This window comes from Lissotriton vulgaris, chromosome 2_1 (assembly GCF_964263255.1).
Source record: "Lissotriton vulgaris chromosome 2_1, aLisVul1.2, whole genome shotgun sequence".
Taxonomy (NCBI): domain Eukaryota; kingdom Metazoa; phylum Chordata; class Amphibia; order Caudata; family Salamandridae; genus Lissotriton; species Lissotriton vulgaris.
The window spans coordinates 414,868,316-414,887,415 of NC_141687.1; the positions used below are offsets into that span (position 1 = coordinate 414,868,316).

The 19,100-nt window shown below is 46.9% G+C and overlaps 1 protein-coding gene across 3 annotated transcripts in view; it reads right to left on the reverse strand.

Annotated features, from left to right (window-relative positions):
* NRP2 (neuropilin 2) overlaps positions 1-19,100 on the reverse strand; it is a 172,254-nt gene that overhangs the window by 54,968 nt on the left and 98,186 nt on the right. For all 3 annotated transcript variants that reach the window (XM_086955302.1, XM_086955304.1, XM_086955305.1), the window contains exons 7-8: positions 15,840-15,995; positions 2,525-2,669 (exon numbers count right to left, since the gene is read on the reverse strand). In XM_086955302.1, coding sequence (XP_086811428.1) covers positions 2,525-2,669; positions 15,840-15,995 — 301 coding nt within the window. The remainder of the gene's footprint in view (positions 1-2,524; positions 2,670-15,839; positions 15,996-19,100) is intronic.

Sequence of the window (19,100 nt, forward strand, 5' to 3'; positions counted from 1 at the left end):
CTATATAAGCTCAAATACATTTACATTTACATCATTGGCCCAGCTTGACCCTTGCCTTAGGGATAGTAACAGTTCAATGGCCTTAAAGGCCACAAAATGACACGCATGACTACACACGCACTTTGAGACTGATGCAAAGAGGAGACAAGGTCTTCTACGGCTGTTTCAAGAGGATGTCGAACACCATTCCAGTAGAACCCCCATCCACATCATCCTTTCTCCACTTCAGAAGAGAGCTCAAGACCCCTCCCTTCAAGCAACACCTCTTTGAGATGCAACTGCCTTTACCAATCTCTGAGCACTGCCTGATTTGCATATTTCATCCCCTTCTCCCCCTGTGACCAGTCATGTGCTGGAACCAACCACTAGATGGCGGAATAATGCACAGCATGTGAATCCAGAAAAGATTCACACAGCAAATCCTCTGTATAACGCCTCCTTCCTTGTTGCTAGGGTTGGCTACAGAAGCCAGCATACATGCATACAAATAGAGATTGCCCTATTTTCAAATAGAATCAAATAATCTATACTGAAAACCAGAGCAACAAAGCATGCTAAGTAGTTGTTCATGGTAAGAGACACTAAAGCCCAGCTTTTAAAAGATGCATAGTTAAATAGATTAAATGCAAAGCTCATGTCTCACAAGGAAGCTCAGCCACAGTTTCCAGTGCGCATGACTATTGGAGCGCTCCCAGGATGTTCCAAGGAGCCTGGAGGTCTTCGTTGCCTCAGACAGATGACCTGAAAAACGCTCTTGGCATCAGAATATGGATCTTTTTGTAAATGGGGTTTCTCGTGTGATGGCTTCGGTATCAAACATTTTGATAATTTTCTTCTAGAATGTTCTATCTATAATGGTCGGGGATACAAATGGCGCTGTTCTCTGCCACTGGCACCCATTACATCTGTGAATAAAATTACTGCTAAGAGGATGAAACTCTTAATATACCCTAGCTTGGAGCAGCAGCATTTGCTAAATTAGCATTACAAAGGAGCCCGAGTAATTTTCTTTTAAAGTAACCTTTTGCGGATCTTTTTAATGGTATGTTAATTGACGACTGTGTTTGTGTCACTGTCATTTTTAAAGTTATTTTTTTGTGGTTTCAGTTATTGTTTTTTAATTGCTCCGAAAGTTCATCTTTCCTCGGGAAGAAAATAGTCATTTACATTGTTTTTATCAATTTTCATGCAGTAAAAGACAAACAAAGTATAACGATGAACAAAAAGTGTGACAAAAATACCAAAAAATTATATTATTTTCCTATGCAAATCAACATTCATCTGGGCCAAGTGCTACATTTTGAGAGTGGATTGAAACAATGTTTGAAAATAATAACATCATTTTAAACTGAACCTAGTATTGAAAATTTTGTGAGTATTTTTTCAATTGTGACAGGTGCTCCCCGTTATAATCAATACTTGAAATACTCAGCTCTCTCATTCTGAGTGAAGATTGCCTCTGAAAAGCCATTTACAGAAGTTTAACTTTGCTATGTCTCCATGTAAAAGATGGGATTGAGGAAAACATTGCTCACAGAGTCCGAAAACCCTTTGAGACAATAGCTACCCAACCCAGAGACCTCAGTTGGTGGTGAGCGGGAAAAGCATATACCATTTTCAGAGGGAAATATTCTGCAGTGACAATATTCCTCATTTGCGAGGTTATTACGGAATATTAATTCTTAGACCATGTTTGTGATCTTGTGCAAATCGTTGTGTTAGTGCACATCAGATTCCATCTGTGAAATGGTTCTGGACAATCTAAAAGCTTGTAAATAGCAGTATTACAAGCTTTGCACATACTGGACATTCAGTGGAGTCACCTTTAACTCGGGCACCACGCTTGCCATGACTCACAAGGAAGGTCAGATACAGTGTCCAATGCGCAGGACTATCCCAGTAACAGATCTTTCCGAAGGTGTACTCAGCACAAACCCCCAGCAACGCCATTCCCAGTGCTGCGAACCACTAGGCATGGCATTTGAGGCTATGCAACCAAAATATTTTATTTTTGGGAAGAGTTTGGATTTCCAGAGGTGAGAGACCATGAAATACTTTGGGGCCTATGGAAGCGGGTTTCAAACTGTATGGCCCAGAAATGTGGTGAGACTCGGGGAGTCAACAGACACCGATGATCAAAAGCTTGGGAAAAAGGGTCTGCTAAACACTGAAAACAGTGCAAACTCTTCAAACCAGAGACACAAAAAAAATTCATAATTTCCCCAGTCTTTTCTGCATCCTGAAAACTGAAGCTGTGCTTTGCCAATTATAACAAGAATCATGTAAAAGCTGCACATGCTGTTAGTGGGAAAAAAAGCAGGACTGGCAGAGGTGTTGCACATGACATATTGCACTTGGCAGCAATTAATCTAGCAGGGCTACTTGAAAAAGGAAGGCAAAGCCTGGTGGTGTATGAACAGGATTTTAGTCACTGGTTATTTGACTTAATCATGATTCAGTACAAACACCAGGAGCGGGTGCAGTTGAAATGACAAGGAGCAAAAGATGGAGTATTTGGTCGAACCTGTGATCTGGCACCCATAGAGCTCGAGCCGCATGGCGATGCCATTGTCCCAGGCTTGGGGACGGATCCGAACAAATCGAGTCAGCACAGGCTGGTGAATTTTGTTCAGCACCACTTCAGAGGAGTCAGTGTTCCCTTGGAAAATCTGCATATTAGGGAAAAAGAATACAAAAAACTGTTTAGTGAAGAGCATGCAATGAGGATAACGAACATCATGACGTAAAAATGTACACTGCAGGGTTCTTGAATACAAAGCAGCCTCTCCAAGCCCCAAAGTGCCACCCTCAACATGCTGACCTCAGTGAAGTGCCATCAAGCCTATGCTTCATGTGACGTGTATTCTCCAGTGGCTCAGGAAACAAGCGCCTACTGCCTTGCAACCCTTCAATCCAAGATGGCGGTCCAAGGGGGTTTACAGGAGCAGATGGCCAATCAATACGTGCCATATGGAGTGCTTCAGCTTCCTTCCGCTGTCCTTGAGTCATAGTTTAGCACAATTTACTTACATTTTTGCTTTTTTTCCCCTGCAGGATTGAGTCAAATTGTCCAACCTGTGCACTGTGAACACTTTCCTGAGCACTGCCTAAGAGAATGAGACCATAATTCCTCGCTGTGCTCAAACAGGATGCATTTCCTGGATTTCACTCACACATTCATCATGTTATTGTTAAATAAGGACTAGGCAGAATTCGCGGTTTGAGATCTTCCTACGTTTCTTGAACGAAAAGGAAAAAAAACAAAGAACATGGCACAAAATCTGCATGAATTACTTAAACAGTCCATCCCTTATCCCTCTGCTGCTCACTATCTCATTTCAAATATGCATGCTTTCAAAAATGTCTACTAAGCCCAGTGCCATCTTCTTTGCTGTTCGCCTTGAAGCCTCATTGACCCGTTTCAATCCTTTTCTGTTTGTACCATGCAAGTCTATAAAATGCTTGTTTCTGCGTCTTAGACGCCTCTCATTGCTCACACAGTGACTGTCCACCATCACTGCTCCAGGCTGCAATCTGTCACACGTGAATAACCTCAAAACCAGAAGTTACGAGATGGACGGGTTAATATAAAATAGGAGATTTCTAGATGGACTGGTGTTTCGCAAACATTGGTGAGGCCTGAGCAGTGAGGGAGTCTGATTAGGGATCAGTTGTTGGATATTCAACAATCTCTTCAGCGCTATGCGAGGATCCATCTGAGGCAATATGGTAGTCGTCTGTGGGCATGCGTGGGTCTGTTGGGGTGCTATGTGAGGGCGTGTGACGGTCAGATGGATGCTATGAAATGGTCTGCTAGAGCAAGGCGAGACTTCACAGGGAGCGCAGTGTAGGACTTTTAGAGCTATATTGAGGATTTGTGGAGCGCTTGTTGTGAGATACATCAGGATTCATATCAAGCAATCGAGCAGTTTACTGGGGATGAGGCCGAGTTAGAGGGAATAATGTGGCTGTCTATTGTTGATGCATGAAAACTGTTTAAGACTATATGAGGGTCTCCTGAGGACTGCGAGGGCGTGTTGACGTTTATGCCAGGCTACATTGGAGCTACGTGGTTTTTTGTGAGTTAAATTAGCTATAACTGACCTCCAGTTTTACTTTCTATTAGATCAACCATTACCTCCCAGTCCAGGCACTCAGCTCACACTCCTTGAGCAGCACTCCCTTGCAAATATGAACTTGAGCACAAATTACCTTCATTCCAGAAGAGGATAAAACTACCGGAGAGAGAGGGATTGTTAGGAAGAGTTAGGCTGAAACCAGTGATGTAGCAAATGCAGAAAGGCCATTATTGAATTAAAAAGCCTCCATCATGAGCCACTTCAGGGTCACATTACCTGCCATAGCCTCCTCACCTCACCCCTTCTCCATTGCAATTTATCCCTGTGAAACAGCCTGCTCCAGGACTTCCCTTGTTCAAAGGAAGCGCGCTATTAATCAGCGAGCCTGCCACTTCGTAATTAATTCAATGCGGAATGCGCAAGAGAGAGATGGGACATGCCTGGGCTGCAGCATGACAGCGCTTTGACGCCTATAAACTGTCATCCATGCATCACTTTATTCTGCACTGTTATTGTTTATGTGGGTGTATGCGTAAGTGCGTGTAGGTTCATCCATATACTTACAGACGTGTGTCTGTATGCACACACACATACAGGCACATCCTCACATTATTAATCTACATTAGTTGCAGCAGCTAGGGAAGCCTGCCAAGGAACAGTCCGAAGTGGAAGGGAGGAGAGCTCCATTAAACCCCTGCCTTGCTTTCTGTCATGACCTTAAGATTTTTGTTGTTCATAGCCAGGTCTTTTTTTTTTTTTTACTCGAGTCTTCTTTTCAGACAAGAATGATGTGCGTTTCATATTGCCTCTGGATAGATTGGGGTAATCTTGGCATATCTTGGTTGGTTTCCTGCAAGATTATGTCACTGCCTTCCGGTAGACTTGGCAGACCTTGGGAATGAGCCTTCGGAGAGGACTGTGACATTCTGAGGCTGCCACATCGCCTGCTGGACTATGGTTCTTGGATTCTAAACGAATGCATGTATTTCCTTACTTGTTTCTTGGTCAATGTCTGCACATTGTGACCACTTGAGAGCACACTTATAACAAGCCTGTTCGTGCTATTTACTAATACATCTAGGAGAAATAGATGGCTTGGTGTTAGGTATTAGTCTAGCTATAAAACAAATTTGACAATTTCCACTGCTGGCAATCGCTGTCCCTGTTCATCCCTCTGGTGGTCTTAAATGAGTGCCCCCGCTCTTTTTTTGTTAAATTGATTCATTTTTAATGTACCTTGGCGCTATATATCTTCAATGTATTTAGATGTGAAGTTACAAATAGCAAATCTATACTTTTTCTAGATCTACTTACCTTTTCAATACGTTGGTCATCGCTATTTTTGATCCAATGTTTTCGTTACACAATATGAACATCTCAGTGTTCTGTCTCGCAATCTTAGGTCCTGAGTGGCACATCCAAACCCATCTTCCTGTACATCCGTTATATACATAAAGAGATTACAGTGCTTAACTTCTATGTAAAGTGCTTGAGCTACCCGTGTGTTTCCTGGCACGGAAAAAATGCCCTAAAATATGTGCAGCTCTTTATTGTGAGTAGGTCCTCGTTATTCTGAGAGGCCTGGCACCATAAGTGATGACATATGTAGCAGGCACTGCTCCAGGTTTGACAGGATCATGTACGTATTTTTCAGTGGCGGCTTCTCGCATTGATTGATGGGGGGCGAGGGTGGAGGGAACACAAAAAAAATGGAATAAAAAAAAAAAACCTTACGGTTGGTCTTATGGCCGCCTCCTTCCTCCTCTCTCATGATCCTCGATACCAGCTGCACACTGCACAGACTCCCACATGCCAATCCAGGCGCTCCTATCATTCTTATCAGCATGAGAAAAGAGCTAAGATTGGCCTACGCAGCCTGGTTTGCTGCTCAGATAGTGCCTGGGAGCCTGTGGCATTTCTACAACCAGGCTGTGCAACACAGCTGGGTTGGAGAAACCTATGTGCGCAGGACTGTTTGGCCGGCCTAAGATGGCCGGAAAAACTGACGTGCACTTAACCCCATTGCCGCGGGGCTAATTCCCCCGCGGCGCGGCGGGGTGGGGGAAGGGGGCCGCGCGCAGCGCCGCGGTGCTGATGACGAGCTCGGCTCGTCATGCAACACGGTGGCCATGTGCTGATGACGAGCTGAGCTCGTCATGGCCACGCCCGCTCAATGGACGCCCAGCACAGCGGGGTAATTATCCCTGCGTGGGCGTTCCGCGGATGCCATGACGAGCTCAGCTCGTCACCAGCACACGGCCACTGTGCTGGATGACGAGCTGAGCTCGTCATTAGCATGCACGGTGCTAAAAGTGCACACCACTCCTCCCCCTGCCAAGCCTGTCACGAGAGGATTGCCTGGCCCCACCCAAGACTCTTGCTGACAGCTGACAATGCAAAGTTAAAATAAAATGATAATAAAATGCCTATATTACCATTTTACCTTTCACCCTTTATCAGTGAGGCGGCGCTCCTCCGCCATTACAGAGGAGCCGACCCTGGATTTGTTCTCCTTTTCGTAATGGAGGCTCCCACAGTCTGTGGGGTGCATAGGGGCCCTCACCAACCTGGGGGCCCAAATTCAGGCCCAGTATAATAAATATGTGTCAAATATGTGAGACCCTCACTACATTTTCTCAGGTGGGGGCGGGGGGTGCATTATTCTGTTTATATCACTGCTTCTGAATCGAGCAGCCAGATTAAGACAGGAGGCGAGCACACGTCAAAGGTGACAGACTTCCGGTGTGACGTCAAGGTTCCTAGGAAAGGTTTTGACGTCCTCCCTTCAGTGAGTTTCTAAGAAAAGGCTTTAAAGTTCTCCCTTCAGTGAGGTTTTAATCTGGAAATTAAACGCTCAGGTCATGTTTACTTACTTTTCCAAGCAGTTCTTTAGGCATAGAAATCAAGAATTCAGAAAGCATTTCAGCAAGTTTGCTGTGATCGGGAAAGTATCCTTAATAGTCATGAAAGACGGTTCTGAGCAACAACAATAAGAAAAGAAACGAACCTCCTGCTGTTTTCGGCTCTGCTGCAAATAAAAGCAGCTGCGACGCGTCAAATGAAGCGCGTAAGGGGAGTGTTACAGGCAGTGACTGGAAGCGAGGAGCCGGGCTGGAGGCAGCAGTGGTCTGTCAGGCGGGTTTATTCAATGCAGCCTACATATTTATACCAGAAATGAAAGATGGCTGTGCATCCGAGAGTAGAGGCTTGAGAGTCTGTTTCTTTCCAACCCGGCCTTTGTACACATAACACATGCTCAGGCCAGGGTAAGGTTTACAGAAAAACCCATGTCCGCAGGCACATAGCGCTCCTGCTACGGCTTTCATGTATCCAGCCAGTGCATTCTGGGAGATGTAGTCTTTCCACTATTTTATTCTACTTACCTCATATCAATTGAATCAAATCAGTATTAAAAGCATAAGCCGGAAGGGTTTTTAAATTAAATCCAGGAAATGCAGTGACATGAAACCGTCTGGGAAGGGTGAACCCTCACCTCCCCCTGGGTTAGTGATCAGCGCCAAGAAACCGTCCGGTGAACGCAGCGCTCTACAAATCCTTTTTACATTACATTACATTACATTACATTACATTACATTACCACAAACCAAACCCGCGCAGTGTCCTTGGCCGGATCCCTCGTTACACCTCACGGACCAGGACCCCGCGCAAAATTCAGTGAAGACATCACGGCCTTCATCACTCCACACGCGCTCCCCTCCAAAGATTACATCCTTCTGGGAGACCTCAACTTTCACCTTGAAAAGAACAACGACCGCAACACCACCACCCTCTTGGACAACCTCGCCAACCTCGGACTTAAACAACTGGTCACTTCCCCCACCCACATCGCAGGTCACACACTCGACCCTATCTTCACCTCCAGCAACCACGTCTCCTTCAGCCACACTACGGATCTCCTCTGGACTGACCACAGCTGCGTTCACTTCACCTACAACAAGCCGAAACCCATCAACCACCCCCAACCAACTTTGCAAAGAAACTGGAACAAAATAACCATCGACAAGATCTCCTCATCGCTCCTTCTAAACATCCCAGCCCTCTCTTCTAACCCAGACCAAGCCGCCACCAACTTCACCCTATGGTTATCCAACAGCGCCGACATCCTAGCACCATTGAAAAAACGTCAAAGCAAACCTGGCAGCAAGAAGGCCTCATGGTTCAACGATGATCTTAAGAAGTCCAAGAAACTCTGCCGCTCCCTTGAAAAGGCCTGGAAAAAAGACCCAACCACTAGCACCAAGGACGCCTTCAAAAACGCCACCCGCACACACCACCAACTAATCCGAAAGGCCAAGAAAACAGCATTCAAGGATCGACTAGACAACAACGCCCACAACAGCAAGGAACTTTTCAACATCGTCAAGGAATTTACCAATCCCTCGGCCAACTCCAACGACATCACCCCCTCTCAAGCCCTCTCCGACTCCCGGGCTTTATTCTTCCACAACAAAATTGCAGACATCCACAACAGCTTCGACAACCAACCCGGAGACCAACCCACCCAACCATATGCTGAACATTCTCCCCCCTTGAACACCCTTTACGACTGGAACCCAATCTCCACTGAGGACACCATCCGCCTGATGAACTCCATCCACTCAGGATCCCCCACAGACCCATGTCCTCACCACATCTTCAACAAAGCAGACTCCGTCATAGCACCGCACCTCCGAGACGTCATCAACTGCTCCTTCAACTCCGCCACCTTCCCGGAAAGCTAGAAACACGCTGAACTCACCGCCCTTCTGAAAAAACCCACAGCGGACCCCACCGAACTCAAAAATTACCGCCCCATCTCGCTCCTTCCTTTCCCGGCCAAAGTCATCGAGAAAGCTGTCAACAACCAGCTCACCGCCTTCCTCGAAGCCAACAAATCCCTCGACTCCTCACAGTCCGGCTTCCGAGCCAAACACAGCACTGAGACCGCCCTCATCGCAGCAACAGACGACATTCGAACTCTACTGGACAATGGAGACACAGTCGCCCTCATCCTCCTCGACCTCTCTGCAGCCTTCGACACAGTCTGCCACAGCACCCTTTTACAACGCCTCAGAAACATCGGAATCCAAGGAAAAGCACTTGAATGGATCACCTCGTTCCTCACCGGAAGAACCCAGAGAGTCCGCCTTCCACCATTCAAGTCCGAGGCCACTGAAGTCATCTGTGGCGTACCACAAGGATCCTCACTCAGTCCCACCCTCTTCAACGTATACATGAGCCCCCTCGCGGCCATCGCCCGCCAACACAACCTCAACATCATCTCTTACGCGGATGACACTCAACTGATCCTTTCTCTCACCAATGACCCCAGCACCGCCAAAACCAACCTACACGAAGGAATGAAAGAAGTTGCCGAATGGATGAAACATAGCCGTCTGAAACTGAACTCAGATAAAACAGAAGTCCTCATCTTAGGTACATCCCCCTCTGCATGGGACAACTCTTGGTGGCCGGAAGCCCTTGGAAAAGCACCCATCCCGACAGACCACGCACGGAACCTAGGCGTTATCCTGGATTCTTCACTTTCAATGAACAGACAAGCCAGCGCCGTCTCCTCATCCTGCTTCAACATTCAAAAAAACATTTCGCTGGATCCCCACCGAAACAAGAAAAACAGTCACCCATGCTCTGGTCACGAGCCGACTGGACTACGGAAACACCCTCTACGCAGGTACTACCGCTAAACTCCAGAAAAAACTCCAACGAATCCAAAACGCCTCAGCCAGAATCATATTAGACATCCCGCGTAACTAACACATCTCTGGTCACCTGAAAAACCTCCACTGGCTACCCGTCAATAAGAGGATCACGTTCCGACTTCTAACCCACGCACACAAATCACTCTACGATATCGGACCAGAATGCCTCAACTCACGACTGTCCTTCTACACCCCCTCCCGCCAACTACGCTCTTCCAGCCAAGCCCTCGCCACTGTACCTCGCATCAACAAGACCACCATGGGAGGTAGATCCTTCTCATACCTGGCAGCTAAAACATGGAACTCACTCCCCACTCACCTTCGCCTTACCCAGAACCACCTAGCATTCAGAAAGCAACTTAAAACGTGGTTATTTGACAAGTAATCCTCCTTCCCTCCCTAAGCGCCTTGAGACCCTCTGGGTATGTAGTGCGCTATATAAATTCTTTGACTTGACTTGACTTCCTGCCCTGTGCAGGCTGCGGCCATGGAAAGGCCGTTCGAGGCTTCAGCCCTGGTCGCCACTGGGTACATGGTACGCCAGAGTACCCCTTGTGGCGTTCTGAGCCCGACACTAAATGGGAGCGTGCACTAAGCACGTGATCTACAGTTACACGCGCTACAGTAAGGAGCTGTTACCGGGGTACGGAGACACCAGGCGGAAGGAGCATGTACAGCACGTGATCACGGATACACACACACAAACAGGAAAAGCCTATCGTCGGGTACAGAGACACCCGGCGGAAGGAGCGTGTACAGCACGTGATCACAGAAACACGCACACAAACAGGAAGGGCCTATCGTCGGGTACAGAGACACCGGGCGGAAGGAGCGTGCACAGCACGTGGTCCACAGCTACACGCACACATACAAGAAGGGCCTATTGTCACTGTACAGAGACACAGGGGGAAGGAGCGTGCACATCACGTGGTCCACAGCTACACGCACACAAACGAGAAGGGCCTATTATAGGGGTGCAGAGACAGCGGGCGGAAGGAGCGTGCATAGCATGTGATCCACAGCTACACGCACGCCAACAAGAAGGGCCTACTGTCGGGGTACAGAGACACCAGGCGGAAGGAGCGTGCAGAGCACGTGTTCTACAGCTGCACGCACACATACAAGAAGGGTCTATCGTCGGGGTACAGAGACACCAAGAGGAAGGAACGTGCAGAGCACGTGGTCCGCACCTACACGCACATAAATGAGAAGGGCCTATTGTCGGAGTACTGAGACACCGGGCGGAAGGAGCGTGCACAGCACTTGGTCCGCAGCTACACGCACACAAACAAGAAAGGGGTGCAGAGACACCGGGCGGAAGGGGCGTGTACAGCACGTGGTCTGCAGCTACACGCACACAAACAAGAAGGGCCTATTATAAAGGGGTGCAGAGACACCGGGCGGAAGGAGCATGAACAGCACGTGATCATGGTGGCTGCTTCTGGGAACAAGCAGCACCCGACGGCAAGGGAGGGTGCGCAGTTTGGGGTGCAGCAGCCTACAAGTCTCTCCCTTTGCCAGTCTCACTCCTCCCTAGTTCCGAAGAAGCGTCTCTCCAGGCCGCAGAGCCCCTGGCGCAGCACTTGGCGCCGCGCCCACCCTGCTCCGGCAGCAGTCGAGTAATTCAGGGAAGGCAGTAAAAGCCTGACACGTACAATGCGTACATACATATATCTATATGCAGGCCTCCTCCGTGGCTCCGGCTCAAGCTGCGGCAGATTTTGACAAATCTATTTGGCACGGATCGCCCGGAACTCTTTCAGAGCCGGAGCGGTGCAGTCAGTCCCTGCCGCACTGTGCTGCGCCTGCAGCCTGTGCCTGGAATACTGAAGCGGCGGGGACCTTTCCAGTGAAGAGCAGGCGGGGAGTGCAGGGTGGGCGGGACTTCCTGGCGCAGCGAGGTGCCGCATGCGTCCCACCCGGCCAGCGGGTGGGAAAGGAGGACACAGGACCTCAAATATAGGCATTCCAGCTACCCTGCCCCTAGAACCCCCCATGCCAGCACGTCACACCCACAGGTTCACCGCTGTTACTCACTGAATATTCAGATCTTACTAAGTGTGATGATTCGTGCTGCGAACATTGTTGGACACGGTTTTCCTCCTGGAATGCAAATGGGTGGAATTCCAAATTAGTCCGCAATCATTGACTTCACAAAGAAGTCCCTGCAACTAGGCAAGGCAAAATGGAGCATGATTACTGAATGCTGCAGTAATGGGCAGGTAGAGTTTCTTCATGTAGTGGTTCTCCATAGCTCACAAACTGAAGAGTTTGGAAAGTGGGAAACATTCAGGAATTCCATGGCATTAACTTTTTCATCACAGGTCTAAATCTAAATTAAGTGCTACAAGATTTATGATGGGAGACAGACCCCATCTCATGGTCCATTCTTGATAATCTACAACTTGTGTGGAGGTTGTTTTATTTTCTATAGTCCACCGAAAAATAGAAATCCCGCTTTCAGGACAACCAGCAAACATGGTATGTATGTTATCAAGTCTTGTTCTTGACATTGACTCAAGTTGAGGTTGTTATAACTAAGAACTCATCAGTATAAATTCATTTTCATGCAAACACCGTTGAAACACTACACAGCAATATTGAACTTTGAAGTTAATTAAAATACAATCTGCTGAGCACATTTGGATGTGACGTATGTTGGCCATAAATGCAGTACAGCCGCAAGAGGAGAAAATGGGGTTCATTGGGGCCAATGTTGAGAAATATTTTTTCTTGGAACACAACTGCTTCCTCTACATCTGTCACACACAACCCTAGACATAGGAACCAATCTCTCCAGGTTAGATATTTTAATGCTGATGACCTTTTAGAGAAATAAACCCTAGAAATAGGGTCACAATAGTGTTTCGCCTTAGTAGTCTATTGTCATCTCTTTCTGGGTTTGGACTTTTATTTCCTGTGCTGACTTCTGTGTCCAGAAATTGTTGTTTGTTAAGGCACAAATTCATTGCAAACATCTTTCCATAAAAAATTAGCCCTGGCAGTTGATGTAGGCACCTCATCTATCTTTATTGAGGCAGTCCAAGGTCCTTTAGGACATCTGGCGTACCAGAAGAATACCCCTCTACCCTACTATTACACAGTCCTCCATTGCTCCCTTCCCACTACTCTATATAACACGCCATTGCCTGCCAGTCAGGTTCACCCTATGTGAGTCCCAATACCTACATACATGCATCCAAGCAAAGGGTTGATTTTAGAAGAATTTGTAAAATATTACTGATTTATGCTGCTTTCTGCCTTGGTGTGTCAAGAAACATTGACAATGTTGGTCAACAGGAGGCTGCATCTTCCCCACTCTTCCTTCCTTGTTAGTGCAGCCGAAACGACGCCAGGCCTGGCCATCCGCGGATGTTTTCTACTAATGTATGCCGAGCGAAGACTTGGGATTCAACAAACATCTCATACTTACCAGACTGGCAGGCCAGTACTGCATAGTTTCCTTTCCAGAATGGAAAACATAATTCTCTCCACCCCAGTTACAAGGACAATTTTCAGAAAACACACCACGCCGGCTCTCTCAGGGAGCTGCAGATGGTCGGAGAGCCTGAGGAGCTCGTACATCACTGCCAGGCCTGATTGCGATTGCAGATCCCATATCCCTGACACGCGGAATCGCAGTTCGTTATGTATTGTTCTCTTTATTCTCCGGGACATTGGGCTCCCCTTGGAGGGAATCCTGCCCTTTCATTTCCAGACCCCGGCAAATCCTGAACCGCAACTCAAGCGGTTTAGAGGCTGTTAAGACAGTCAAGAGTAGAGGGTCTGGGGCTGAAAGCTGCTGAGGAGTCTGATGCGCATGAGGAGCTCAGGCTGGGAAAACCTTGTGCGCCCTTCATTTGCAGTCATAGGACGTACACCGCTGCGGAGATTCTCTCGCTCTCTCTCCCCTAAGTGGGAAGCCGTGCACAGGTGGAAGCGGGAAGTGAAGCTTGCTGATGGAGGCTGAAATCAGCACTAAGCCTTAGTCACCTTGGGGTGATCATCCATACAGTAACTTGGGCTAACAGTATGCTGTCACAACCTGGAGCATCTATAACTATGTGATGTTAGTTTGCATTCCGCTGTGATTGACATCACTATAGCAATTTCAACAATTACAATAGTGGGTTTCTCTTTTGTCAACTGAGTGCACGTTCATGCAGTCACTGAAACAATGTTTTAGTCGCAATTAATTCAATCATTCGCCAAAACACTGTTCTACTAATCATCTTCCCAGCCCATTGACAAGACATTATCCCATAATATTAATCATCAATCGAATCAATCACTAACATGCTTACATAGTCACTGTCTTTCCAACCAATCGCTAATAAGATTTCCTTTTCATATTCACTCCAACCAATTACTAAAAACCTTGACCATACATCACCACCGCTAACAAAGCAAAAACATGTTTGTTCACTGTGAAACAGCCGTTACAACGCAACTATTACAACGCACACCGTTACAACGCACACCATTACAATGCAGGATCCTTTACAACGCATGCCTTTACAACGCATGATATTACATAGCAGATGCTATTACAACGCATGCCTTTACAACGTAAGTATAGGTAAGTATATCATTTTATTTAACCGTTTTTTAATTTAAAAAATATTCAAAATAATTTAAATAAATAAATTAAAGTTATTTTATATATATAGTTTGGGTTTTGTGGTACAGGGGTATTTTTTAGGTTTCAGGGCTGGGTTTGGGTTTTGGGGTACAGGGCATTTTTAGGTTTCAGGATTGGGTTTGGGTTTTGGGGTATAGGGGTATTTTTAGGTTTCAGGGTTGGGTTTGGGTTTTGGGGTACAGGGGTATTTTTAGGTTTCAGGGTTTGGGTTTTGGGGTACAGGGGTATTTTTAAGTTTCAGGGTTGGGTTTGGGTTTTGGGGTATTTTTAGGTTTCAGGGCTGGGTTTGGTTTTTGGGGTACAGGGGTATTTTTAGGTTTCAGGGCTGGGTTTGGTTTTTGGGGTACAGGGGTATTTTTAGGTTTCAGGGTTGGGTTTGGGTTTTGGGGTACAGGGGTATTTTTAGGGTTCAGGGCTGGGTTTGGGTTTTGGGGTACAGGGGTATTTTTAGGGTTCAGGGTTGGGTTTTGGGGTACAGGGGTATTTTTAAGTTTCAGGGCTGGGTTTGGGTTTTGGGGTACAGGGGTATTTTTAGGTTTCAGGGTTGGGTTTGTGTTTTGGGGTACAGGGGTATTTTTAGGTTTCAGGGCTGGGTTTGAGTTTTGGGGTACAGGGGTATTTTTAGGTTTCAGGGCTGGGTTTTGGTTTTGGGGTACAGGGGTATTTTTTGGGTTCAGGGCTGGGTTTGGGTTTTGGGGTACAGGGGTATTTTTAGGTTTTAGGGCTGGGTTTTGGTTTTTGGGGTACATGGGTATTTTTAGTTTTTTTTAAATACCTAATCTATTTTTAAAAATATATATATGTACAAAATAATTATTTGAAAATAATTTAATTTATTAAATTAATTTAATTTTAATTAATTATATTTTTTAAGAAAATAATATACTTACCTATACTTACGTTGCAATTGCATGCGTTGTAATAGCATCTGCTATGTAATGTCATGCGTTGTAAAGGTATGCGTTGTAAAAAATGCGTTGTAACGGTGTGCGTTGTAAAAGTTCGCGTTGTAACTTCATACATCCTTGTTCACTTCACTTTCATTCAGCCAGGAACATGAACACTTTAGTATCCACTGCACTAATGAGTTGCTAAAATGTCATCCTATTTATCAGCACACCAAACAATCATTAAAACACTGTCGTAGTTAAAATTATGACTTAATAACCATATGTCCATGAATCACTGAACTATGTCTTCAATCACCATCAGCACATACAACCACTACTTCCCTGCCCTACTCATAATTCCTCTAACTAGCCGACAAATGCTACAATAAACACCAATAATTTAAACAATCACCAAAATGGTGTGCTACTCAATGTCAATCAAACGAGTGACTGGAGTCCTGTCCCACACACCATCACTCCAACCAACCCACTAAATGCTGAAACTTACTTTGTGATTTTTGCCATGTCGGAACATCATCCAGTCTTCGCCATTGGTGCTGACTTCCAGCTTGTAGGATTTAACGTAATATCCATTGTGTGTTTCTCTCGAGATGGCGCCCTGAGTAGCAATGGCCGTCAACAGAGTCAGGAAACGAAGGTCCACCTAAGAGGAAGAAGGCCAGGGAGCATGTTAAAGGTTGTCAAAGAAACCAAACCAGAAGTTCTACTGACCCAGTGAGCACAAGCGATATTAATCGGGGAAAACTTGAGCAGCCTTACTTATGGTATAATTGTAACCTAATGGATGGGAATTTAGATGCACTTCTAACACGATGACATCTATATTGCGTGTGTTAGTGTCTTAGATTTATTATATGTTAAGATGAAAGATGGCGTCAACACATAAGCTGGCCATTCCGGCTGCTTGGAAGAGGAATGGCAATGCGATCACATAGCTATGAAATACTATAACAAACATATGGATACTGCACGCAGCCGTGCGTGGAGGGCTCAGTTATTGGACACAGTTCAACACTTAGAGAAGGCAACATGAAAAGAGACCATAGCTGGGCTTGGATTCATGTCATGCTTACTTCATCATGACGTCAGCCTGAGAGTCCCACTATGCTCCGCACTTTAGGTACATCACTGAAGAATTGATAGCAGAATCCAGCACTTTTACAAGTGTGATGATTCCTATGTGGCTACTATGTGCTAGACCAACCTCCTGCCTCCGTCCACACCACTTCACGCCCTCACTGAAGAGCAGAATCAGTAGTTGAGTGCTTAATTTACAGTTTTTCAAAAGTGTTCACTCGATTTCCTACAATAATCCCCACTGCTTACAGTGTGCTGAAGTGTGGCAGTCCCCAGTGCTTACAGTGCGTTGAAGTGTGGCAGCCGCCACTGCTTATAGTGCGCTGATTTGCGCGGTCTCCACTGTTTACAGTGCGCTGAAGTGTGACAGTCCCCACTGTTTACAGTGCGCTGAAGTGTGACAGTCCCCACTGCTTACAGTGCACTGAGGTGTGGCAGTTCCCACTGCTTACAGTGCGCTGAGGTGTGGCAGTCCCCACTGCTTACAGTGCGCTGAAGTGTGGCAGCCGCCACTGCTTACAGTGCACTGAAGTGTGGCAGCCGCCACTGCTTACAGTGCGTTGAGGTGTGGCAGCCACCACTGCTTACAGTGCACTGAAGTGTGGCAGCCGCCACTGCTTACAGTGCGCTGAAGTGTGACAGTCCCCACTGTTTACAGTGCGCTGAAGTGTGACAGTCCCCACTGCTTACAGTCCGTTGAGATGTGGCAGTTCCCACTACTTACAGTGCGCTGAAGTGTGACTGTCCCCACTGTTTACAGTGCGCTGAAGTGTGACAGTCCCCACTGTTTACAGTGCGCTGAAGTGTGACAGTCCCCACTACTTACAGTGCGCTGAGGTGTGGCAGTTCCGACTGCTTACAGTGCGCTGAGGTGTGGCAGTCCCCACTGCTTACAGTGCGCTGAAGTGTGGCAGCCGCCACTGCTTACAGTGCACTGAAGTGTGGCAGCCGCCACTGCTTACAGTGCGCTGAAGTGTGACAGTCCCCACTGTTTACAGTGCGCTGAAGTGTGACAGTCCCCACTGCTTACAGTCCGCTGAGGTGTGGCAGTTCCCAATACTTACAGTGCGCTGAAGTGTGACAGTCCCCACTGTTTACAGTGCGCTGAAGTGTGACAGTCCCCACTGCTTACAGTGCGCTGAGGTTTGGCAGTTCCCACTGCTTACAGTGTGCTGAGGTGTGGCAGTCCCCACTGTTTACAGTGCGCTGAAGTGTGACAGTCCCCACTGCTTACAGTGCACTGAAGTGTGGCAGCCGCCACTGCTTACAGTGCGTTGAGGTGTGGCAGCCGCCACTGCTTACAGTGCACTGAAGTGTGGCAGCCGCCACTGCTTACAGTGCGCTGAAGTGTGACAGTCCCCACTGTTTACAGTGCGCTGAAGTGTGACAGTCCCCACTGCTTACAGTGCGCTGAGGTGTGGCAGTTCCCACTGCTTACAGTGCGCTGAGGTGTGGCAGTCCCCACTGCTTACAGTGCGCTGAAGTGTGGCAGCCGCCACTGCTTACAGTGCACTGAAGTGTGGAAGCCGCCACTGCTTACAGTGCGCTGATTTGCGCGGTCTCCACTATTTACAGTGCGATGAAGTGTGGCAGCCGCCACTGCTTACAGTGCGCTGAAGTGCGCGGTCCCCACTGCTTACAGTGCACTGAAGTGCGCAGTCCCCACTGTTTACATTTGATACAAGTAGGATTCTGAAATTTCAGGACAGCACCAATACAAGAATTTGTCTTTTCATGGATGATAACTGGTGCAAGTATGAAAAGGATTAAGGTCGCCTATTGTGGCAATAGTAGTTAACTGTATCAGTGGGTGCGCTCCCGATCCCGGATGCCATTTGAATAAAAATGAGTTCGTACTATAAAAATTGAACCTATCAGAATGTGGATGACTTTCTCCTTATGTACAAGTCAGTAATAGATGGAGAGGTTCTTATTTTTTTTTCCGGGTTTTGAGTGGTGTGCAGCGAGCTCATGCTGACTAGGGTGGTCACCTCTGTGCCAGACTCAAGTCCTGAAATTCTCAACTGCAAATATTTGGCTTCAGGTGCATACGTCTAATTAGTTCTCTAAAAGCAAAACAAGACTACAACACCCAGAATGCATTTGGCCAGCACAAAAAAGTGAAGAATTGGGAAAAGGTGTCTGTCATGACCTGGAGATAGGTGGTCACCCTACTGGTGACAAACCGCAATGATGCATGTATTGTCTAAATGTACAATTTACATAATGGATACTACACAATCCTCTGTCAGCTTTATGCCTCCTGGCACTGAAATCATAAGTGCTGTGCTGGTCTAATTCTCAGCAGTAAACACAAAAAATGATCCATGCGTGCGGATCGGGATTTCCAGTTCTGTGGCAATTGCTGCACATGCAAAATACTGCACTTGGTAATGATCACACGCCTGCAGTTTTCCCTGGACAAATTTCCCCAGGAAAAATCTAGTGAAATTTGTCTTGGAAAAATGGGTGCTGAGAAGTTGTCCTTTCCGGTAGTTGGTGCGGCAAACACAGATCCAGTATGTTATGCCTCATTCAAACATGTAGAACTTGTGCTTGTTTGTAGTAAAAGGGCTGAGTAAAACATTACACCGCCTTCTTTTTTGCATCCACTCCCCCCCCTCCCCCCCCCCCCCCCCCCACCTGCTCTACCCAGAGTGGCGGCTGGCCG